Here is a 24,882-nt window from a genome sequence, read left to right as displayed (position 1 = left end):
TTCAGCTCCGCAGTAGTCGCATGTAGGAGTGTCTGCCATACCAATGCGAAAGGAGTACATCTTTGTAAATGCAACACCCAACCAAAAGCGGCATAACAGTGTCGCATCGGAGCGGGAAAGTTGTGATGGTAGCTTTAGCTTGAGCGAAGGATCCAGTTCATAAAATTGACACCTTTGGAAGCTGGTAGACGACCAGAACGTGCGTGTGAGATCTCGAGCCAGCAGGTAAAGTTGTCTTGCTGCATCATTCCTTGATAGAGGAATCGGGACTACACGGGTTTCTTCATGGGCTGAGCGGGCTGCATCATCAGCTAATTGATTTCCGGTAATACCGATATGTCCAGGCAGCCATTGATATATAATATCATGCCCTCGTGCTAGAGCTTCATGATGGCAATGTCTTATTTCTTGTACCAGTTGGTCATGACTCCTCCTACGCATGGCAGACTGCAAACTCTGAAGCGCTGCCTTCGAATTACAGAATATGACCCATTTTCCTGGACGTTCTTGAACGAGATATTGTAAAGCAGCCCTTATAGCAGCAAGCTCTGATGCCGTAGATGTAGTCATATGCGACAACTTAAACTTGATTGTCATTTCTGCAGCCGGAATTACAGCGGCACCTGATGAGCTGCTGGATGAGACGGACCCATCAGTGTATATCTGCGTTCGGTCTAAGTACAACTCATGTAATAATAGCAGTGTTGCTTGCTTCAATGCTACTCTAGAGTGACCGCTTTTCTTTTTGATTCCCGGATTTTCTAGACGTACTTGCGGCTGGTCGAGGCACCACAAAGGACATGCCGTTCTCGCAGCTGGCGTATATCCTGATGGAATGGTGTTTAGGTGCTTGGCTATGACGTCTGAAAACGTAGCACGTGGTCTTCCGGAAGGTAGAAGGGCCAAGTGGTGGTCGGGGACACGGCTAGCATGTCGAATGTGCGCTCTGAGGCAATCCACAACTATATATGTCCTGACCGGATGGTCTTTGGCAAGCATGATTGTGGCATAAGAAGAAGCGCATCGGGGCAGTCCTAGGCAGGTACGCAGTGCCTGACCCTGCAAACTCTCCAATGAATGAGTATTCGATTTGCAAGTGTTAGTCAGTACCGGCAAGCTGTAGCGCAATAGACCCAGAAATAGGGCCTTGTACAGCTGTAGCATGGAGGCCACAGAAGTTCCCCATGTTTTACCGCACAAGAATTTCATAATATGCACAATAGATAGCAGTCTCTGCTTCAAGTACGCACAATGTGGGCTCCACGAAAGACTTCTGTCGATTATTATGCCCAGGAAACGATGCGTCCGTGCATATTTGACACTCTGCCCATTGATGTAAACAGGGGCCCCGCCGCGGTGGTCTAGTGGCTAAGGTACTCGGCTGCTGACCCGCAGGGCGCGGGTTCGAATCCCGGCTGCGGCGGCTGCATTTCCGATGGAGGCGGAAATATTGTAGGCCCTTGTGCTCAGATTTGGGTGCACGTTAGAGAACCCCAGGTGGTCTAAATTTCCGGAGCCCTCCACTACGGCGTCTCTCATAATCATATAGTGGTTTTCGGACGTTAAACCTCACATATCAATCAATGTAAACAGGGTATGGCGTCATTGGTTTGCGTGTAAACGCCATCAACGCGCACTTCACAGTTGATATATTTAGGCCTTGTTTCTGAAGGTAGGCTGTTGTGAGGGTTGCTGCCCGCTGTATTCGTGCACGCACCTGAGGGCGAGTAACTGCAGGCACACCGACTTTGGCAGAACCTTCACCAGACCAATGAGGGCCACATTGAACAATGTGGGGCTTAAAACACCTCCCTGAGGTACTCCGCAGTAGGTGTAATGTTGGGCAGTTGTACCCTCATATGTTTGTACAAAGAAACCCCTGCCAGTTATATTTTTTTTATCCATGGAAACATTCGTCCACCAATGCCCATTGCTGCGAGAGAAGTGAGGATGTCATCGTGAGCTACATTATCATATGCACCCTTCACGTCAAGAATGAGTGCCACTGATATGCGCTTGTGACTTTTTTCTTGTTGAACAAATGTCAATAAGTCAAGGACACAGTCAATGGAGGAGCGGCCCCGACGAAAGCCTGCCATGCAAGAAGGGTATTTGGTGTATCGTTCTAAGTACCACTCGAGACGAAATAGAACCATTCTTTCCATCACTTTTCCGAGACAGCTTGCGAGGGCAATAGGGCGATACGCTGTCAAGTCCAATGGTGATTTTCCCGATTTCAAAAGGGGTATTAATTTACTTATTTTCCATTCTCGGGGAACACTGCCGCTGAGCCAGGAGTTGTTGAAGCATGTTAAAAGTTCTTTTCTGGCTTTTTGTCCAAGGTGTCCCAACGCACTATAAGTAATACCATCAGGACCTGGCGATGACATACGCTTAGAAGCGACTAACGCACCTTCCGGTTTTTCCATGGTGAACGGAATGTCCATTTCTGGTAATCGCGTCTCAGGAACGACCACGGCGTCAATGCTCTCGTTCATGATATTCCGGCAACTCTCGTGCAAAATTCTTCAGCCACCTCGAGTTCTGCTTTTCCATGATGGAGTGCCAAAGCTTTAAAAGGGTGCCGTTGTTGCGGAGAGGAGCGAAGACCACGAACTGTTCTCCAGATAGATGGCAGCGGTTTATGAGGGTCTAGAGATTCGCAGAATGCTTTCCAGCGTTCGCTCTCCAGTTTGTAAATGCGTCGTTGAATCTTTTTCTGGAGCAGCCTTACTTCCCTCAGATCGTAAATTGATCTTGTGCGTCTGTATCGTCGTTCAGCACGCCTTCGTATAGCTCGTAATTTTTCCAGTTCGATGTCAAACTGTGTTACTTTACACGAAAATGGTAATTTAGATCTGGACGCTTGCATAGCTTCCGCTATGGTATTTTCCAGGCTGCAGGCGAGGCCTTCTTGGCAAGCGTTCTCAACACGCGATGCAAACATCGACCAGTCAGTGCCAATTGCAACACCGGAAGAGAAATTTTTTATGATACCATCGATCGTCACGTAGGTGGGTATGTGATCACTCCCATGAGTCTCAATATCGCAAAACCACTTAACTTTGTGAGAGAAGCACCGGGACACCAATGTCAGGTCCAGGCAACTGCCATACGTGAGACCCCGCAGATATGTGGGGGTAACATCGTTCATGATGGAAAGGTTGTAATCGGAAGCGAATGTAACAATGTTCCGGCCCCTGGCATTCATCCTAGTGCTCCCCCAAAGCATGTGATGGGCGTTGAAGTCACCGGTGATGATCCAAGGCCCATCGCTTCTCATTAGTATGTCTTTTAATCTGTCGCAGTCAAATCACGATGACGGAGATATATATCCACCAATAAGCGTGAACGAAACTGCATTCTTCTTCACACGAAGACACACGTACTGATTGTCGTCATTTGAACTTATTGGGTGCGAAAGATAAGTCAAGTCTGTGCGAATGTAAACAATTACTTTGTTTCGTTCTTCGCAAGCGGCTGAACAAAAAGCTTCATAACCGGACAATCTATAAGGCGTTGATACGTTTGGTTCACATATGACAAGTATAGGCAATTGATTTGCCCGAACAAATTGGCGAAAGTCCGAGATACGGGACTTCATGCCTCTGGCATTCCACTGAAAAAATCGATGCACTTTTAACTTCAGTGCGGAAGATGAGATTTTGTTGAGCCATTGTGCTCATACGAAGTTAGCAAGAACTGGATTCAGTGCATCCAGTATTTGCATTGCACTCTTAGCAGACGGAGATTGTATGCTGCTCAGTAGCGTGCGAATCGTGGCAATTAATGATGTGATGTAGTAACCGGCGTGATCTAAGACATTGATGTCGCTATTTCCAATAAGGACTTACAACTTCTTGTCAAGTCGACAACTGATACTCCAATTGTTGATGTCACCCGGCTAGGCAAGTCTCGCTGTGTGAAGATTGCGTTTAAGAGCACATCACTCCCCTCTCATGTGAAGGTGGGGTACTTCAGACATGCTGTGCGGCCTTTCATTCCAAAGCCTCTCCAGTGCCGTAAATGCATGAAACTTGGACATGTGAGCAGCGTCTGCGAGAGTTCGGTGGTATGCCACCGCTGCGCCGAGCACCATGAAGCGGATAAGTGCGTCGCAACTGTCAAGAAATGCTCTAATTGCAATGGATCCCATGAAGCCACATCGAAGGACTGCCCGCGGATTCAGAAGGAAATTGCCATCTTGAAGGAGATGGTGCGCGATCACTCATCTCATCGAGAAGCCGCAGCTAAAGTCAGAAGGCGTCGTTCACGTCGACGTCGGTCTTCGAGGACGCCCGCTACCTCCTCGACACGTTTGCGTGATCCCTCATCAGTACCACCTCCTCCTTTGCCTCCCAGACCACATGCCGTGGGAAACGCTGTAAAGGACAAAGCCAGTGAGCATACCCTAACTGCGACAGAGTGGCCTGCACTTCAAAGGGAAGCAGCATCAAGCGAACCGAAGAAGCTTCATGACGGCCAGTCCGCGCTCCCGGTTCGAGATCTTTCCAACCAAGACAGGCAAGTGACTGCAATCATGCGATATAGTGGAAAGATTCTTGCAGTATTCGTGCACTTGATAGACTTTCGCGATAAGCGAGTTCTACGTTGTAGGTATTTTGCGTAGGTATTTCTTTATAGCTGCAGGCATTTTCTCGGAGTCACGCTAAGAAGATAAAATACAAAGCATAATATTACATGAAGTATAAAGTTGGTTGGGTTACCGGGGTTTGCCGCCGTTTGACTTCTGGGAATTGCCTGCGACCTATAGACTGTATATGACGTTCGGAGATGGAGATTTGTCCCTTTCAAAGCTGCGAAAAACAAGTATCCTCGTCGAAACGTTAACTTCAGCATTCACCCCCCCCTCCCTCTTCCCTCTTCGAATTTCTCATGACAAGCTTCCATCTTCCATATCTCGCCTTTGTCATACAGCCCAGACGAAACGCACGTTTCGCCAAACGGCAGACAGGGTGGCAGACAGAAAGGAATGGCTTGCGATGCTTTATACAGCAAACCACCCTGTTATATGCTAACGGACCTACACGGTACATCTCCGTGGCAAGAAAGTGGACTGCTTAAGTCCACCTGCTAAGATCACACATGAATCATAATCAAGTCCTTAAAAAGTTTTCTGTAATTGTACTACTAATCTTTACTTTCTGTTGTAGCCATTGTGTTGTGTTGAAAAAACTTATTTTGAAGATGATAGTCGTTCTTGAAATGCTTCAACACAAAAATGTTGGTCTGTCTTTCTGTCTGTCTATCTGTCGGTCTGTTTGTCAAGCGAAACGGCTAAAGTATGACAACATTCACAGCGTCCACCAATATTGCTCAGGTTCCTGCGATCATACTAGTGTGATTGTCGTTTGTAAGGCAAAACTCGCGCATACCTAAGGAAAAATATTAAGACGCCTATACTATGCGGTGTATTTTGTTATACAAGAAAAGGCATATATGAGCAGTTTCAGGAACTCTGGCGTTTATTGCGCTGCGCTGACAATGCGAAGCTTTGCCCGAAAAGGCGAGTTTACTACGCTTTGTTGAGAGAATACGGTGCTGCCACCTACTTTATAATCTACAAAATATAGCCTCTAAAATTTTGCGCGCACGCTGAGCGCTCGCTATAATGGAGGCCATCCTTTCGTTGTCTGAGATTACCGCCATATTGCACTCATGTCTCACGCAGCACCTCCAGAATCCTATTCACCGATTTTCTCGCGCAAAACATGAAACAATTGTTTTATTCTATTCACTCTCTCCAGAGGGAAGACCATCGTCTTTCGGCGGCCTTTGCACTCGTACACGCAGATACGGGGCTATTTTTTTGTAGATATTTGAAGTAGAATGGTCATTGCGCTGCGCGTTTTGTCTTTTCTCGGTTGTCATGTATTTCTTCTGGAACCATTGCACTGGCATCAATGCTTCGGACAGAGCATTATCACCTGATGCTGCAATAACAATTTCAAACAGAAAAATAATGGTAATAACAATGGCAGAAGTATTGTACTTCATACACCAAAAAAGAGTGGTGCAAAACACTTCCTAAAAATAAACTCTTTTACTATAGCAGGATTCCATCCTCGTACTTATATCGCTTGAGGATCCGAAACCTACAGACTTCCGGTAAGTTTTTCCCTCGTAGAAGAAAGTGTGCGCAAGTGGTCTTTTCTCCGAGATCACGAATGGGTTCTGATTGTCAAGCTCCTCCTATAGACTACCAGAAAACGAACCTTTCCCCGACAACAACCTCTGCTCAAACGAACGAGAAATCTATGTTCACCGTTGTAGGCAAGACGATATGGTACTATCCACCAACCTATGCGTCGTCTACACACACGATGCGCACATCTCGACTCACCACCAACTATGTACAGAACCGCCAGCCCAGCCAGAGCTCGTATCTAGTGCCTATATTTTCCTTCATCTGTCAACATACTTCTCCTTCACCTCGTATTTTTACGACACCCTCTGATTAGTGCTGCTGGAGCAGTTGGTCGCTTATTGGGTGCGTGGTATGCGCTCTACTCCTGAAAATGTGCCCTAGGGAGGAATGCAACTCAATTTTACCCTATATTGAATAGAGCAAAATGTCTTCTTGCCAGTTCCTGTAGATATTTTTTTTTATTTTATTTATTTTAGGAATACTGCAGGCCTTAATAGGCCCAGGCAGGAGGGGAAAAGTACGAACAAAAGTACAAAGTCTGCAAATATCAAGAATATATACAAGTAGGATCTATACAAAGCAACAACAAAGTGAATCTACTAACAAGTAAATGAGCACTAAAGAATTGTGATACAAAGAAAAATAATATACAATATGAGAAGATAAACAATACAGAACTATCTAATCAATGTACAAAGGAGTTAGTAAAAAAATAAACAGGGGAAAAAATACTGGATCACTGTATTGAAAGAGGAAGGGCTAGATCTAAGATGAAATGGATGCGATAGAGTCGGTGTTGCTGAGTGTACTAAGAGGTAGGCTGTTCCAGTCGGCTACTGTTTGAGGAAAAAAGGAATACTTAAAGATGTTGGTTCTGGTATTGTAAGGCGTTAATGTGGCAGAGTGGCGATGTCTTGTTCGGCGAGCAGTGAGAGGCTTTATGTAAGGTTCAGGAGAAAGAGACAATTTATTATTATACAGTAAGAATAGAAATTTAAGCCTGTGAATTTTTCTTCTTAGTTGCAAGGACTGAATGTTGTGTTGGGCCATTAGGTCACTTGGAGAGTCACTGGTGCGATATTTGGAGAAGATGAATCTTACTGCTTTACGTTGGATCCTTTCTAGCGCATCGATGTTAGTTTTAGTGTAAGGATCCCATACGATAGCTGCATATTCAAGCTTAGGACGGACAAGAGAGGTATAAGCGGTTAGACGGGTCTCGGGAGGAGCATGTTTTAATTTGTGTCTGAGGTAGCAGAGTTTTTTGAAGGCTGAGTCGCAAAGGTGAGAGATGTGGGAGTTCCAACTGAGATTATTAGTTATGATGACACCCAGGTACTTATATTCATCAACCTCTGTAAGAGGCATGGATGCAAGATTATACGTAAACGAAAGTTTATTAATTTTTTTGGTGATTTTCATAAATACTGTTTTATCAATATTAAGCTGCATGTCCCAGCGTTCGCACCATGTTAAAATTTTTTGAAGGTTAGAGTTTAGGGTGATTTGGTCTTGCTGGCAGGTAATTTCATTAAAGAGTAAGCAGTCATCAGCGAATAATTTTATCTGTACAGGTTCAGTAATAGAGTCAACTATGTCATTAATGTATATAATAAATAATAAAGGTCCAAGAACACTTCCTTGGGGAACTCCAGAAGTAACAGCAAGGTCACTCGAACAGCAATTATCAATTGCAACAAATTGCCTACGGTTAGTGAGGTAAGCAGAAATCCAATTTACTAGGTATGAGGGAACGTCCAGATGAACAAGTTTTTCGATTAGTTTCGCGTGTGACACGAGATCAAACGCCTTCCTAAAATCCAGAAATATGACGTCAGTTTGTCCTGATTTGTCGACAACGCTAGCGAGACTGTGAATTACAGTAGTTAATTGGGTTACAGTGGAGAGGCCCTTCCTAAATCCATGCTGCATAGGAGTTAAAATAGCTCGATCATCAAGAAACCTAGTGATTTCGTTAGCAATAATGTGTTCTAAAAGTTTACAACAAGAGGAGGTTAGTGATATGGGGCGGTAGTTTTGAACTAATGATGGATCGCCTTTCTTTAGGATAGGAATGACACGAGCAGATAGCCAGTCGTTCGGAAGCACTGCTGAAGATAGTGATGCACGAAAGATGATAACAAGAAAACGCGATAGCATTTCGGCGTATCTGTGAAGAAACACGTTTGGTAAGTTGTCAGGCCCGGGTGATGATTTTGTTTTTATATTCAACAGCATAGAAAAGACGCCAGGCAAAGAAACAAAACTAAAGTCATCCTTCACCAATGTGAGATTCAGGCAACGGGGAACAGGCGAGTTTGAAAATATACTATTAAAATAAGCATTGAAGTGAACAGCGATCTCTTGTTTAGCGACGACAGGATTGCCCTCGTGCATAATATGGTCAACTGGTTTACTTTTTTTGCTGAGAAAGCTCCAAAACTTGCTGGGAGCAGTTCGGATGAAGTTAGGCAGGGTAAATTGAAAGTAACGAAGTTTAGCTGCCCTAACAGCCTCGTTTAATTTAGCTTGGCATGGTACGATTTCGTCACGAGAAATACCCCGTCGTCTCAGACGTTTGACTTTTCTCTTCGCATGCACTATCTCACGCGTCATCCAGGGAGTAGGTTTGGATGTTTTTTTAGTTCTGCTTGGAATAAAGTTGTCGATACAGTGCATACAAATATTCTTAAATTCGTCCCAACGGATTCCCAAAGCACCGTCTGTTCTTTTGATGACCCATTCTGGTCTCCATCTTTGTCCAGGCTATGTTAATGGAACGCTGCTGCTCCGTCGCCCACAGCAATCTCTGCTGCCTTCATCACATTCACCTCGGAAATCAATTGCTGCGGCATCTTGCCCATATGCGCCGCCGCAGTGGTCTAGTGGCTGAGGTTCTCGGCAGCTGACCCGTAGGTCACGGGATCGAACCCTGGCTGCGGCAGCTGCATTTCCGATGGAGGCGGAAATGTTGTAGGCCCGTGTGCTCAGGTTTGGGCGCACGTAAAGAACCCCAGGTAGTCGAAAGTTCCGGAGCCCTCCGCTACGGCGTCTCTCATATTCATATAGTGGTTTTTGGGACGTTAAACTTGACATATCAATCAGTCAATCTTGCCCATATACGTAGTGTGTGTTCAATCTATGGCGTTTGCGGACGCTGAGGGGTGCATGCGTAAGCGGCCAAAGATTTCGTCCAACGCGTATCACGTGAAATGAATGTAAAAAAGAGTGCTTGAAAATTTGTGTAAATAGCGTCTACACCCAACAGAATCAAAAGTAAATCGGCTAAAGAAGCAATCTTAATGAAGTAGCCTACTATGGTCCTTTAGGTTTCAGTAATGACCACAAGTTAAACGCTATAGCAAACAGGGGTCTCTGGCTTGATTACCATTAGTAAACTTGTATGGAAAATACGTGTGCCAAACCGCAAAAGGTTTACGAACACCGTATAGTCAGTCAGCTCAATTTCCTACAGCTCAGGTAGTGCTCACTGTGAAGTGAACGAAGGGATCATATAACGTAACTACGTTCTGGGTGTATATTTCTTAATGATAGGAAAATACTTACCTTGAGATGAGCCTTCGCAGAACTATTGCTAATGAATACTGACTTGAGCTGGTGAATAACACACTTACGTTACTACGTAAGTGCGTCTAACGTAAGGGTGTTTGGTCTAGTTAAATAAGTGTAAAAAAGAGCGCTTGAAAATTCGCGTAAAAAGCGTCTCTACTGAACAGAATCAAGAGTAAATAGGCTAAAGGAGCAATCTGAATAAAGTAGCCTACTACGGGCCTCAAGGTTTCAATTTCGGCAAAAGGTAAACACTATAGAAAAGAGGAGTCTATGGCCAGATCATAAATATATCTTGGCCAGAACACATGTCTGCTACATGCAGTTCACAGCCACCATGAAGTAAAGGTAATATGTGGAGTTTTACGATGAAATTGTGAGACAACCAGCTGTGAAGAGCTCCGGAAATACCACCTAGGGTTCTACAACGCTCAATTAAATCTACAAACACATCTGTTTCAAGCATTTTCGCCTTCACTGAAACTGTGACTGTGGCGACCGTCATCGTACCCACTACCTTCATGTCTGCAGCCGCACACCGTAAACACTTCACCACTTCAGCAGCTGGAGTGAAGTATGTGTGGGTGATCAACTTTTCATGGCGAAAACTCACGCTAACATGAAGGTGCCGCTTGAAATACCGCACACCGGCACCCTTCAACTCGCCACAGGGCGTTAGACAGTGCTATGTCGTTTCCCAATGACAGTCAATAATCGGTGAAAAAACTCATGAGTCAACTCACTCGGACTCACTCAGACTCAGGTCGAGGCGTGAGCCTCAGTTTGAGTGAGACCGGGGTGAGTAATGTTTTCTTGAGTGTGAGTCCCAGAGAGCCCGGCTGAGGAAACTTTGAAGTCTTAGCCTGAGTGAGAGTATAACGCAAGATATAACGCAAGGTGAGTCTGAGTGATTTTCATTTTCTTATGTTGACCTATAATCATATATACATATTCAGCATTACTATCAGTCTTAGCTGGATTCCCATTTGTACTGATGTTTACCGACACGTATACCGAATGCAGTGTTTTTCAGACATCATTTCAATATTTATCGATCAGAGGAGGGAATAGCGTACGGGAAGGTCTTGACCTCCTCTCCCACCGGCACCACCACTTCTTCCAAGGAAGTTCTTGATAAATATATCGACTGTCCTTATCTCTTTCAAGAAAAATTCCCGTACTAGTTTACGAGCACTCATAACTCATACTTGAAGGTACTATATCTAAAAGCGCCAAGAATAGAACTGATTAATTGACATATTGTTGTTTAAGGACACTGACGTCATTATTCAAACTTGTAATTAGGGACTCCTTAGTAGGCTCACTTGGACTAATACTCAGAGCAAGCGCTGAGTTTGAGTCCGAGTGGTTCCACTTGGAGAAAACTTTCGCCAGTCTGAGTCAAAATGATTCCTGTTGCATAAAATTTTCGTCAGTCTGAGTCCGAGTGATTCCAGCTGGAGAACATTTTCGTCAGTTTGAGTCCGAGTGATTCCAGCAGGAGGAAATTTTTGTCAGTTTGAGTTCGAGTGATTACTGTTGCAAAACGTTTCGTCAGTCTGAGTTCGAGAGATTTTAGCTGGAGAACATTTTCGTCAGTTTGAGTCCAAGTGATTCCAGTTGGAGGAAAGTTTAGTCAGTTTGAGTCCGAGAGATTACTGTTGGAGAAAAAAATCGTCCGTCTGGATCCGAGTGATTCCAGTTGGAGAACATTTTCGTCAGTTTGAGGCCGAGTGATTACTGTTGGAAAAACAATTTTCGTCAGTCTGAGCCCAAGTGATTCAAGTTGGAGAAAAGTTTCGTCATTCTGAGTCCGACTGATTTTAGTTGGAAAAAATTTTCATCAGTCTGAGTGCGAGTTACTCCAAGGCGCGAAATGTAGTTCATGAATCGGTCTGAGTGGGCTCCACTAGTTTAGCCGAGTTACCGTGCGACAGGTTTTCTACCCATGTGAAACTTCAGTGGGAGTTTCATCATCCTAAGAAAAGTGTAAATGGGCTGTAGTATAGACATGGAAATGCTGGAAAGCTCAATTTATTAGAGTGTAAATAGATTTTAGTGCATGCATTACTGGAAATATTTCACCTAGTCAAGAAACACAGAGGCGAAGTAAAACGGTAGCGAGTCTACTCCTACGGAAACCGATCAACCAAAACAAAGATAGAGAAAGAGGTTAAGGGAAAGACTGTTTGCTGGACTAGTTGGTCGCTTAGTAGTTATTTATTTTATTCACTCTGTGCTTGGGTTGTTTCATGGCTAAATTATGTCACTAGGTTAAGGGAATGGCCGCGAGGCTAACTTGAAGTTTTTCGGTTGTCTGCCGTGCACTGCAGAAGGTATAAGAGAGAATAGAAAAGTGAGGAAAAACTGCTGATAAACGCCAAAACTTTATTGAATTGGTTTTCATAAAGAGGGTAAGTCATGTCTGTGATATTTACCTTCAGCACGCGTTGCAGACAAAGTGTTATATATTTTCAAATTAATTGTGAAGATATTTGCCGTTCGCGCAGCTTGGAAGCCTCTATCATATTACACAGGAGTTTCAGTTCGTTGTGCGAGCTTCCATATGTACTATTAGGCCAGCGGTTTCATTTAATGTCAACAAAATTATAATATCTGGTGTTTATCAACTCCTAAACCATGGTATGACTATGACAGAGGTCGTAGCACTGTGCTCCAGAAATTTCGACCCTCTCGGGTCCTTTTAAGTGCACCTAATTATATTGGATTCAAGGATTTTCGACTCCATCTGAAATAAGGCCACTGCGTCCTAGATTCCATTCCACGACCTTCCTACCGAACTTGAGCTCCGTAGCCACTAGACAACCGTGACGGGTTTGGTTTAATGCCTAAAATTGTAGTAAGTGCACCCTATACAATCACCAGTATTTTGTCTTCGCATCAACTATAAAATGTGAAGAGAGTGACATTACTAGGAAAACAAAATACATGAAATGTCCCCCAAAGTGGCAATCAATGCTTTAAATATTTCTTAAGTGCTTGCACCCCAATTATGGAACAATCATCAAATTAAGTGGATTTTGTTCTTACTTCTAATGCTCGGTAATGCTCGGCACCTTTGCCCAGCATTGGCCACGCGTATTAAAAACCGTGACCGAAATGATGCGAAAAACATAGATAAAAAAACTATATTTATTGCATAAATACAAACTCGGACGGTCCCTCTAGTCTGGCGTTACCATTGGCTGTGACTATAGCTAGCTCTAGCGTAGCTGTGTGGCAGATCGGAAGGACGCGTTCGCTCGATTACAGCGAATATTGAATTGCGCGCCAGTGATCAGGCTTCCGCGATTGGCTGCAGCGCTGTCCAGGCGGCGCTGCCAGCGTTTTCCGCTTCTGCTGCACGCTACCCGATGTTTCGCGCCTGGATCGTCTGCTCGTTCTCACCTCGGCGCGTTCGCAGAGCGTCGTCTGCTACTGGTGCGTGTGGGTGCGCCGATATCACGTTGTCGGTGCGTGGCGGTTGCCTGTGCGGCGGTTTTCCCGTCCGTTTGCTTTGGGACGCGGCAGCGGCGTCCTTTTGACAACTGCATCGCTCGCGGAGCGTATCTTATCTTACACACACGTCGATAAAAATAAAAAAAAAACTACGATTTTCTGGAGTGCCCGACGAGGTGTGTGGATCGCGCTCTTGAGACTGTGAGTGCTTGCATTCGCGCTACATCGCGTAGTCGCCGAAAGGATTACCCTACGTGGATCAAGCAGAGCACTTACAGGTGTTTTCTGGTGCCGAGCTCCAGCAGTGCTTCGCCTGTTGAATATTGAGAATGTGTTAGTGATCTCCCGTTGAGGTGACCGGTCGTCATGGCAGCAGTGTTCGGAAAAGTGCAGCAGGCAATGGATAGCCGTACCTACCTGGCCGAGCTGATGAGCGAGCGGGAGAAGTTGTCCGGGCATGCCGCCAGGCTGGTGGACCAAGGTAAGCGCGGTTTCTTGAGACTGCCTTGCTAGAAAACCGCTACAAAACGCGTACAGAAGATAAAACAGTCCAGAAAAAGAATAATAAACTGAAAATGAATCGGTTAGGCGAAAAGTCTGTCCTCACAGTCAATTTATTTTAAGTGCTATATTACTGTTCGACACTGTCTGCTTCTTCAGATGATCTCAATTCACGCACGATATTGATCTCTATTATACCACTAGAGGTGCTGAATAGTTTATGGAGGCCGCGACACCTGCGGTGAGTATCGAACCACTGTATCGATTCGCTATGATTATATGGATACCATACAGGAATGGTCATGGCAACTGTTATGTTTTCTTTTCTGCACTAACAATGCTAATAGTGTTTTCACGGTTTTTAGGATGACAATTTTATTATGGTACTACAATAATGTATAGAGCATATGAGAATCTTGGAGCAGTTAACTGTGATCTGTCGCACTAAATTGGTAATCATTAGAAGAATAATGCGCAGTGGCAAGTTCCTGTGTAGCTTTAGTCGAATGACAGCTCGACTGAAGCTACCGAAAAAAGACAGACGTGTGAGATGTAGTTAAACTACCTGATCGTGACGGAGAAGTGAAAATCAAAACACTGAAATAGAAACACGTGCACATTATAGCGCATGAAACGAACACCAGTGACAATTTTTATTAGATGGTTTGTAGCACAGCATGGGAAGTGGGAATAGAGAAAAATGAAGACAGACAAGAAAAAAAGCTCATAACCAACTATTGAATATACATATATATATATATATATGACACGAAAAGTCTGTGCCAAATCATGCGTCTTCTAATCAAATCAATGTAAGTGCGTGCTCATGATTGTCCGACAACCCGGTCAAGTAATCACTCCGAAGTCTTCAAAGTAAAAGTAAGCCAGCTGAAAATTACTTTGCCCGACAATATTGCGAGTTCGTTTTACTTTTAGCGTTCAGCGCGCACACAGCTTGAACTTGGATTGATCTGTGGGGTTTAACGTCCCGAAATCACGATATGATTATGAGAGACGCCGTAGTGAAGGGCTCCGAAAATTTGGACCACCTGGGGTTGTTGAAGGTGCAGCCAATTCTGAGCACACGGGCCTACAACATTTCCGCCTCCATCGGAAATGCAGCCGCCGCAGCCGGGATTCCAACCCGCGACCTGCGGGTCAGCAGCCGAATACCTTAGCAACTAGACCACTGCGGCGGGGCCAGCTTGAACTTCTACGAAATAGAGATCAGTAGGAAGCTATCACTTATTTTTCTGCAGTGTGCTTTTTCTCTTGCGCTGCCACACTGTGTTATAACGAAATCATCGTAAGTAAACACGTACTGCAGTCTTCTACTCGTTCTCACCAAATTTCTCACATTCTACACTGAGCCAGAATGCTCAATCATAGCTCAATGTTTCTTTAAATAGCACAGTTTATGTGGCTGGTGTTCTCATTCTGTAAAATATAGCAGCTCGTTGTTTCTTTTGTGGCAGGTTCCCATACTGAAGGAAGCGAACTGAGGGATATCGAGAAAGTTTTGCCTTTTAAATTCTCGGAAATGGAACAGCTAGTACAGAAGAGGCGAGGCTTTTAACTTCCAAATTGCTTCTCTCTCGTGTCTAAGGCACCAAAGGGTATTTAGGAACGTGCTCAGATCAGTGATTATAAACTGACTGTTAAAGATGTGCTGGAGGCTCTGGAGGTGTTCTTTCACGAATACATTTGTGCACAACCTATATAACACTGTCATGAGGTACCACGACTGCCCCATTTAGTAATACTACTCGATTCGGTCGTATAGCAACAGCCACTTCCAAATAATTATTCAGAGTGTTGATAGGTGTGAAAACTTATACATTGCGTGCAGTTTTAATCCTTTTCTGTGCGACATCAAATGGCACAATATTAACCCTTATATCAGATGAACCCAGAGATAATTTTTCACCTGCGATGGTGACGTAATGTCAGTAGAAAATAATTTTTTAAACTATAAAAAGTGACTAGTTCTTCGATATGCAGAATCAACAGAAAAATGAAGACTAACGAACAAAACGAGTCACCTCTGAGATCTCTGTGGCAACGTGCGAAGACTGGAAATATTCCAGAGTTGCGGCGCTGGCCCTATTGCCTTACATAGGTCTGCTTTATGTGTACCTGCACATGAAAAAGTGTTTAGCCTTATTGGAACCTCAAAAAGCTCCTCATGTACAATTACTACCTGGAAGTAAAGACAAAGCAATTGACTAGCACGTGGCCGTGTGCTATCGATAGTGCCAGCTTCGGAAATGTCACTAGTGGTACATTTCAAAGCAGTGCCTAATATTCTGTTTCCTATTTGCAATCCGTTTCATAATATTCGCTTTCGTTGTTTCTGCACCTTATGGGCTTTGTTTACAACACCTAAAACTCTAAATGAGTGCAATATTTTGACACATTGAAAAGCCAATGTTATATATCTACTTATTTTAGTGATGTTATCTCTTTTTTTTAGTGACGGTGTTTTTCTATGATTCTTGGAAAAACGCTCGCGAAGCTTCTTCCGAGTTCTTGTGATGCAATTTTCAAATTGTGCCTACCGTAGCATTTTTAGTGTGAAATATTTGCCAGTCATCTCAGAGAGAGAGAGAGAGAAAGAGAGACAGAATTATACATATTAAATGTTGGAGGTGTTTGCCTGAATATCCACCTGAGATGTTACTCCAAAAGCAAGGTGACAAGTATTATTAATACACCGATAAACACATACCACTAAATGCACCTACACTACATTATTTACAAAGTTTCCCGCGACCTGCGGACCAGCAGCCGAGTACCTTAGACACTAGACCACCGCGGTGGGGCCGTCTTAATCTGTGTGTGTTTGACTGTTTCTACGTTAATTGTTTCCTGATGATTGGCGCAGACATGTTAGAGATAAATGAGAGACAATCACAGACGCGACACCAAGATGCAAACTTCAGTGGCAGAAACGCACGCTGAAAACAAGCATTCGCACCTCTCGTAGACCCATGGGCTGCTTGCACTAGCTTTTGTTGACGAAATTTTGCTGTATAGGTAGGTTAAACTCAATGCAACATAACTATATTGAGCTTAAGCTTGGACTGACTAGGTTGAACTCATTGTTAGCTATGTTCGGCCGGCGTTGTGGTTATATGGCGGTAGTTGAGACGCTGACGATCTGTAAGCTTCCCGCTGCTTTCATATTTCCACGACATAGTATAATCGCGAATTTTATGTTAGGTTGAAAGCGCAGCTGTACCATGTTTCGCTAATTATATGCCTGTGTGAAACCGTACAATAGAAGTGCCGAGAATTGTTAAATGTTAATCGTCACCATCAGTTTTCTAATAGGTCTCACGATGCCACATTTCCGTTTGATGACACGTTTTCGTTTTTAGTTTCAATGGATCGGTTGTGACAAGTAGCATTCAACCAATTCCTTGGGATACATGCCCGTTTATCATCATCATTTTCGCGTAGACCGCACAGTATCCACCGTCGGCAAGACAAATTACGGTTAGTTTAATAGTTTCGCCGTTGAAGGCAAGACGCCTACAAACAGGTCACAAAATTTGACATCATCGGAATGAGAACGCCTGTTGCAGGACCTCGGCGTTTCCATTCTATAGCAATTTAACATGGTGCTTGCAGTGCCGCGTTATCACCGCACACTTCCCAATCTCGCATACCAGCATATTCTTTCCCGCTCCTTGTTCTCTAGCATTCACTTGAAATCCAGTCCGTTACTCCTCATGACCAGTGGTTATCTAGCTCTTCCACTATATGCCTTGGTAACGCCTCTTTAGTCTTGATTTTGACGAAGATATTTTTTGCACATGTTTTCTCACGGACACAATGGGAAACAATCTTGCCACTTAGGTTTCATCTATCATTTACCTTTCATGGCTGACTGCGTCCTCCTCCATTCCAATCACAAATACAAGGAAATAAAACGGTCTTCGCGTTTTCTGTTTCCCCATAAAGTCGCTTCCGCGTATCTGTGCCGTACCACTGTTAGGCGATCACGGCGGGCTATATAAATTATAGGTGAACAAAAAAATCTTATAAGAAACGGTGGGATGCATTCCACTCCGTAATTAACTGTGAATGACGACAGAAGCTGTTCAGTTTATGGAAGAGAAGTAACACATATTACTGAGCCAAAGCCTACCATGCACTCCGCAGCTGAATTTCAATTGTACGTACGTCCAGGAAGTCACTTTTGTATTCATCGTGGGCTGCTTCACAGTTTTTCATTTAAGCGGCATGCGACTCTTTGCCGCGACACTCGTCGTCCTGCGTCGCTTGCCACAAACGATTCGCGTTTCTGGCACGGTCTTAAACGGCCTTTGAACCACTTCGAGCTCTAGGATGATGAAGAGTACGCCCGAAATTTAATCACACGTGCATCTACCCTTTCACCTCTATCTCAATCTCTATTTCGCCTCTATCACAAATCAGCGATCGCATGCCTTTACCGCTAGACCACCGTGGCGGGTTAGTGGCGGGCTCTGCGAAATATTTGGGGCACGTCAGTTTTTCTTAACGTAGAGGAAAGATGCACGCACCCTACACAGCTTCGTTATAAAATGAATTGCTTGCACCTGAGAAAAATCAACGGCATACGGTGTGCTGTAATATGGCACTGCCTTGAGCATCCTTAAGTTCTAGTTAATTAGCGAAATATGGTCAAATTCGTTAAATCGTTAAACACTCATACGCTTCCGTTGTATGAGTGTTTCTTAAGGTTCAGAAAGTGTTTTTTTCATAAACGAGCCTACCTATTTTAATGGTAACATGTACATGCTGGTTTGTGATATTTTGGGGTGATAATAAGGGAGCCCAAGAGAACATGAAACCGTGCTACGTGTGTGGGTAGGCTCATACTTTGTTGCGTGCAGCATTGTTAACCGTGCCTCGGGCGAAAGAACCGTGCTCGCTCCTTTGGCTTAATTATCAAAGTCGGCTAACCAGGGTCTGCAACGCGCCGTCGTGGAATGTGCTGACGTATACTGCGATTGCGGTGCCTTCGAAGCCCTGACTTAGCAGTAATAAAATTCTCGGTAATAGACTTGTTTTTGCTGTAGTGTGAAAAGCGATGACTTACTTCAGGCGAATGTTTTCAAGACTTGCTACTTTCCCAATTCCTTACAGTTCAAATATAGCACATTCACTTGCCGAAGTAAGACATCAACAGTAAACTCAAGAAAAGGATAAAAAAATAACCAATACAAGTTATACCAGTGCCACATACATATTGTGTGAAATTGAACAAAAAATTTGGGGATTTCAATGCGCTGCCACAAAGTCCACGTGAGCTAGTGCACAAATTGTGAGCTTCGCGTGAATTATTTCAAACCAAACCTAATATTTTATAAAAGCAGTTCTAGCGTACTAATATTTTTGCCACATCGTACTTTGCAATTTAAACTATTCTCGTGTACTCAATATTTTCAATGTAACTGGTAACTAACTCTAATTGCATTTTAAGGGTAACATTGTCCTCTGTGTTAAGCCCCTAGTATCTAGTCACCCGCCTGCAAAACTCGCTTACCACGCCATATTCAGAAATGAGTGATTTTATGTGTGTTAGAATGCATCCGCGCGTGTATCACTGGTCGTGAAAGCCTAGCAAGTGCAATAACACCTGATAATTGAATCCGTATCTTGCAATCACCTAAACTTTTATCGAGTATCGGCTGCATACTGCCAATAATATTGTATCGTACCAATCTTTACAAGGCGATATTTTGGCTCAGACTAAGTAAATCTGCTTGGCCGTTTGATTTGTCTGCAAGAAAATAGTTGCTCCTCAGTCACGAAGCAAGGTACAAAACAAAAAATTGATTAGACATACAACCTATGAAACAAAGTTGCTTAGGTACATAATTATACACGCAATATGCACTACGAACGTTGTTCCGAGGTCGAAACCTGAACATGGTGGATTGTCCCGAAGAAACCTCACCATGTATTTCCTTTCTTCCTCCTTCGCAACAATGGCATGACAAGAAACGTTATCCGGTGCCTCAATGTCCACCGTCGCCGCGCCATTGTCCTATCGCGGCATGCAGCGATCCGTGCGCGTATAGAAGACGAGTGTCAAATATTGGAACCGTCGACGTCCCACGAAAGACTCCGTCCCGTCCCATCCGTCCCGGCCTATGGAACAGCATCGGTGGGTGTGGTTTTATTGTTCGGTCCCATTGCCCGCTCACGCAACCGAGTGCACACAGTGCCCGAAACTTTCCTTCTCATCGTGCATCACCAGCTAACCAATCGCGATGGCAGTTATAGACGCACAGTGTTCGTTTTTTTCTTCCTCCGTTACCTGATAGCACGCATGTCTCGTTTGCACACGCGGGCTGAACGAGGAGAGACGTGATGGTGGTTGGCTCTGTATGTTACGCGTCGTCGTTTCGTGTTGCACTACCTCGCAGCCGTCGCCGTCCCCGCCGCATTGTGTTACGCGAATGGATATCCGTGGTTGCGGCACGTCACCCTACACGGGCCACTGACAATGGCCCCGATGGTTTTTCACGCTCACTTTCTGGCGGGCCGGTTTCCATGCGGTTGTTGTTGCTCTTGTTTTGTATTTTGTGGGAAATTCGGCATCCGGGATCCCGGTCGCCTCCTGGTGGCAACGAGATGGAATGTCATGACGTCCAGTGATGGCGACTGTTCAGATGTCAGCTGCTCGGGCTAGATGGTTACAGTGCGGCAATCAGGCTAGCTTTTCTATTCTTATTTTTTCTCGTTTTGTACAGTGCATACTTCTTCAGAAAGAAATTCTTTTGTTATATACATCTTAAAGTGGTGTGGCTACGTGACACCGTGTGGAAGTTTAGAAGGTTTTCTCACTGATACTGGACATCTGACCACTACGTGTGAAATTAATTTTCGGGAGTGGTGTACCCAATGAGCGGCCTTTGTTGAACACGCTGTGCGTGTAATTTGTGGCGGGCTCGCAGCATTAACTTTTGTTATGATTTTTTGAGTGCTCATTTTACATTTCCGATCGGAACATTGACACAGTTTTCGTGCATGTATTGTATATTATTGTTGCAGTGGCAGCGACATTTTAGTTAACATCACTTGTTCAGCTTGCGTCTTATACAACTCAAAGCAAAGGCTGGCTCGAACGTCACAATATTGAATGTGCATTTGCATTGACTCTGCAATGCAGTTGAAAAACACGTGGAATGCTGGATGCCCCTGTGCTTAGATTAAACGGCATGTTGGAGATCCCCTCGGGGATCATATTTCAGAAATTTTTACAACAATGTGTCTCATAATCATATTACAGTTCTGGTTCTGTGGCGTAAAACCGCGACAAATATTTCAAGCACTGGCCAGAATTTCTTTCCGCCGCTGTATCAAATGGAGGTCAGGTAACAGAAAACTCGGCGCATCTATGTACGCCTCATTACCAGAAAATAAGTAATCTGAGCGTAGGGATTAAAGTTAGTCTGAAGCGTTTGTTTTGATGTCGTAGCAAGAGTTACAGACCAAACGTCTTTGTATGACAGCAGGTCACACGTTCGAATAAAAAAGTAAAATTAATAATATAAATAATAACAACATTAACAATAATAATGACATGGCCGTTTGGCTTGATTGTAACAAAATCATGGAATCATCATGAAAGACACCGTATTTGAGGGCTCCGGAAATTTCGGCCCCCTGGAGTGCCTTTAACATGTACTTCAATCTAAGCACACGGGCCTCAAGCCACTTAGCATACATCAAAAATTCGGCCACCACGACGTACAGGCGAGCGTTTCACCAGCGTAGCCAGTAAGTACACTACCGTGGCGGATTTACGCCGTTGAAACCCCAGGATTTTTTAACCCTTGCTTTTGACGCAAACGTTCACTACACAGAAAAAAACAACAACTGCGATACTACATTTTCTCGATCATCTCGCAGTGAGAAAGCTAATGGCATGTAGACAAAGGAATTTGATGAAGTACAAAAAAATGCTAGTCTATAGCGGGCCCATGCAACTTTCGCGGCAATAACCTTCCTATCGTTTCCTTTCACTGCGATGGAGCGAGGTGCACAGACGCCTTCAGACTGCAGCATCTATGCGCAGTACACATAGGTCACCAACTGGACAGGGCTCACTGCAGCATACGGCGCGCATTCTCCGTTCGTGCGCTCCGCGACTTGTGCACAGCACGGCTCCGTCTTCGATGGAAGGAGAAACCCGAGAGCGTCAGTCTCACCGCTCAGTGTAGCCGAGGAATCATCAGTACAAGGTAGACGTGGTTGTTGCGGCCACGAATCCTGAAAGGATGTGGGCGATAGATAAATAAAAAGCGGGGTACTGAGGGAGTCGAAGGGGAGGGAGTACATAGATAAGAAAAGTATGCTAGCACGCGATGGTACGCGTGTTAAAACTTACGGAGAAGACTGGACTGCGGAGGATGGCGTGCCCGCAGATGGGCGTGGATAGCCGATCAAGAAGGCTGAAATAACGACTTTGCAGAAGCGGAATAACACGGGAACGACGGTGGGGGAGCGAATGGCGGGTGGATTTCGGCGCTGGTAAAATAACAAATTTATATAGTGGAAGGGCAAAGTGTAAGGAGGGGAACGGCAGCGGCGTGATCTCCAAGTCCTTGAATGCGGCGCTGCGAGAGGGCAAGTGGAAAGAGAGAGCAGGGCCATGCATCGCAAGCTTCACTACCGCATACGCTCGCATACTACTACGAGCCCTGCAAACTACATCACCAGCAAAATGCAGCTCTTATGCTTCAAGACGGAGTGTCTAGCATACTTATATGCTTGTAGGTTTAAAAAGGAAAGCAAAGTTATTCTTAAGCGCATTATCGATCCGTTTGCCCAACTAGATACATACAATAAAGCTTGTATGGCTGGAATCGTTCACTTCAAGTGTGGGCATTCTTTCCTGGTACCCGATGAGCGAGTTACATTTAAAGGACAGAGGGATGGGGAACTTACGCGCTATCGTTCAACTGTTTACTTCTAAGGGAAGGAGGGGGGGGGGTATAAGCGCAGGTGAAACATCGTAGAAGACCTGACTTACCTGTTCCCCCCTCCTCCTACACACTGCGACTCCATGCACGGGAGTATTGCCAGCAGTTCAGTGTATTGTACTTTTTGAAGTTTGCTACCACGTATTGGTTTCGCAAGCAATCTTTTTTTTTGCTTTTTGAAAGCTATAAACATGGAACAAAATGAAAAAGGAAAAGAAAGGAACACCAGGTCATTGCGTTCTTCCCAACGCTATGACTATGACCGTCGTCACCAAGGCGAATGACTCCATTAGTGAAACTTGCCAATTGTTCTTGCTGTCATTTTCACAATGTCCGCTTTTAAATTCTTGACGGGGCCATGAGGTTGGGAGGTCACTCATCCTTCCCCCGCATGGAACCTTTCCCTATTCCACGTGTTTTTATACAAGCCCATATGCACTCTCAGTCACGAAGAATCATAAATGTTAGTTGAATCGCCATTCATAACATGTTTTGTCTACGCGCCTGTACTGCGCTGATACTTACGGTATCGATGGCTCGATTTACCAACCCGACTGCCGAGCGGCCGACTGACAGAGCAACCGACATACCGCCAGATGCCCGCTGGCGCGGAGGTACGTAGTACGTCCGGTTGTTCGTTACCGCGTCTGGGACGTCCGAGGTGAAGAACGAGCGACGCAGAGAGAGAGGGCATGCGCACTTGCGGAGAGAGACTGGCGGAGTGGACGAGAGCGAAACGGGGTCAGAGGTCAGCTCTACAAGAGCGAAGCGAGAGAATACGGTAAAGACGCCTGGCTGCGTTGTCCGTTTTTCCATTCGTTGGCCTCTGGGAGAGGGCGGTAGGCGTGCAGGTAGGGCGGGGCACCGCGGGGAGAAAAATTATTTACATGAAGAGAAGCGAAAGTGCACGCACCTAAAGAAAGTGCATCGGTGGGAATAGCTAGTGTTTATAGCTGTATCTATTCGTGACGGTAGACTGAGACGATGATGATGACGATACTAATGGTCAGTCAGCCGAAGGGAAAGAAAGGGGCGGCCAGCATTTGCCCAACAAAGCCGCCTCCTTTTGTAGTGCGCAGCAGGCGTGGGTCATCATCCTTGAGCCACGATATTGCGCGCCTACGTGTATGTTTCTGCAAACAGGCAGAACTTCCTGTAATCTTTGCCGCACAAGTCCTGAACAAGATGATGATCATGGCTTGGTATGAGAGCCGTCTTTAAGACAATGACTTGTTTTTTTTTTCCTTTTAGGTGCTTGGATATCCCGTCTGTCTGCTTGAACATTATCTATGATTTCCACTTTTGCCGAAACGATGTAACAATCGGCGGCTTTATCTTTCAGCTGTTTTTTTTTTCCTGTTTCCTTTTACTCAACTATGGTTATTTATTTCGAAAGTGCTACCAAATTGTCTGTCTATAATCGAAAAGTTCGGTAAAACTTAAGATTAAGCTTGGCGGTTTGACGAGTACCTCTCGTTGAAAACATAATTACACGAGTCCTAACGGTAGTGTGTTTCCTTATATAAATGGCGCTGAAGCGGAAACTCAAGTCACCGTTAGATGCAGCAGGGTCACGTGGCTCGTGACATGATGTCACCGACGATGTCATACCTCTGACAATTTTCAAATATGAGGAAATGTTTCAATTAATGCATTGCTCAGGCATCGCTATTTTACCTGCACTGTCAATGGCTGGTACGTGTCACAGAGGAGCCCGCAACAGGGGAGGTGATTCCTAAATGAAGAAAAGACAAAAATGAGCCCAATAACTGTCTCTCAGAGGGAGGATACCTCAGCAGTAGCTGACGAGGAATAGGGGTCAATGCGTGCCTCTTGGTGGTTCTCAGTAACTTGCCAGAACCGCTTCTTCTAGGACCAGGGACAGTAGTCATGTGCCTCTGGCCCCCAGGTGGTCAAAATTTCCGGAGCCCTCCACAACGGCGTCTCTCATAATCATATGGTGGTTTTGGGACGTTAAACCCCACATATCAATCAATCAACGCGCCTCTGGCGGATGCCACAAGGAACGTGTTTTTTTTTTCGTTCATGTCACGTGTCCCAAATACGCGGGAAGTTACCTGAAAATTCTGCTAATACACTTCGTTTTATTTTGTTAATTCGAATTTCGAGGAGTGTTTGGAAGAGTTGGCTGATGTGTTTAGAAAAAGTATTTACCAATTCAGAGTACTTGATACTCTA

General features: G+C 44.7%; 1 protein-coding gene across 2 annotated transcripts in view; it reads left to right on the top strand.

Moving 5' to 3' along the window:
- The first annotated feature begins 13,159 nt into the window (after positions 1-13,159).
- Positions 13,160-24,882, top strand: part of LOC119163128 (uncharacterized) — a 533,653-nt gene continuing 521,930 nt past the window's right edge. Inside the window, exon 1 of one of the 2 annotated variants that reach the window (XM_075874163.1) lies at positions 13,160-13,679. Coding sequence is in view for 1 of the 2 variants with exons in the window: in XM_037415069.2 (XP_037270966.2) it covers positions 13,565-13,679 (115 nt within the window). In the remaining variant the exon portion in view is untranslated. The remainder of the gene's footprint in view (positions 13,680-24,882) is intronic. The other variant, XM_037415069.2, reaches the window with a different exon arrangement.

This window comes from Rhipicephalus microplus, chromosome 9 (genome assembly GCF_043290135.1).
Source record: "Rhipicephalus microplus isolate Deutch F79 chromosome 9, USDA_Rmic, whole genome shotgun sequence".
Taxonomy (NCBI): Eukaryota; Metazoa; Arthropoda; class Arachnida; order Ixodida; family Ixodidae; genus Rhipicephalus; species Rhipicephalus microplus.
This window is presented reverse-complemented; position numbering and strand designations above follow the sequence as displayed.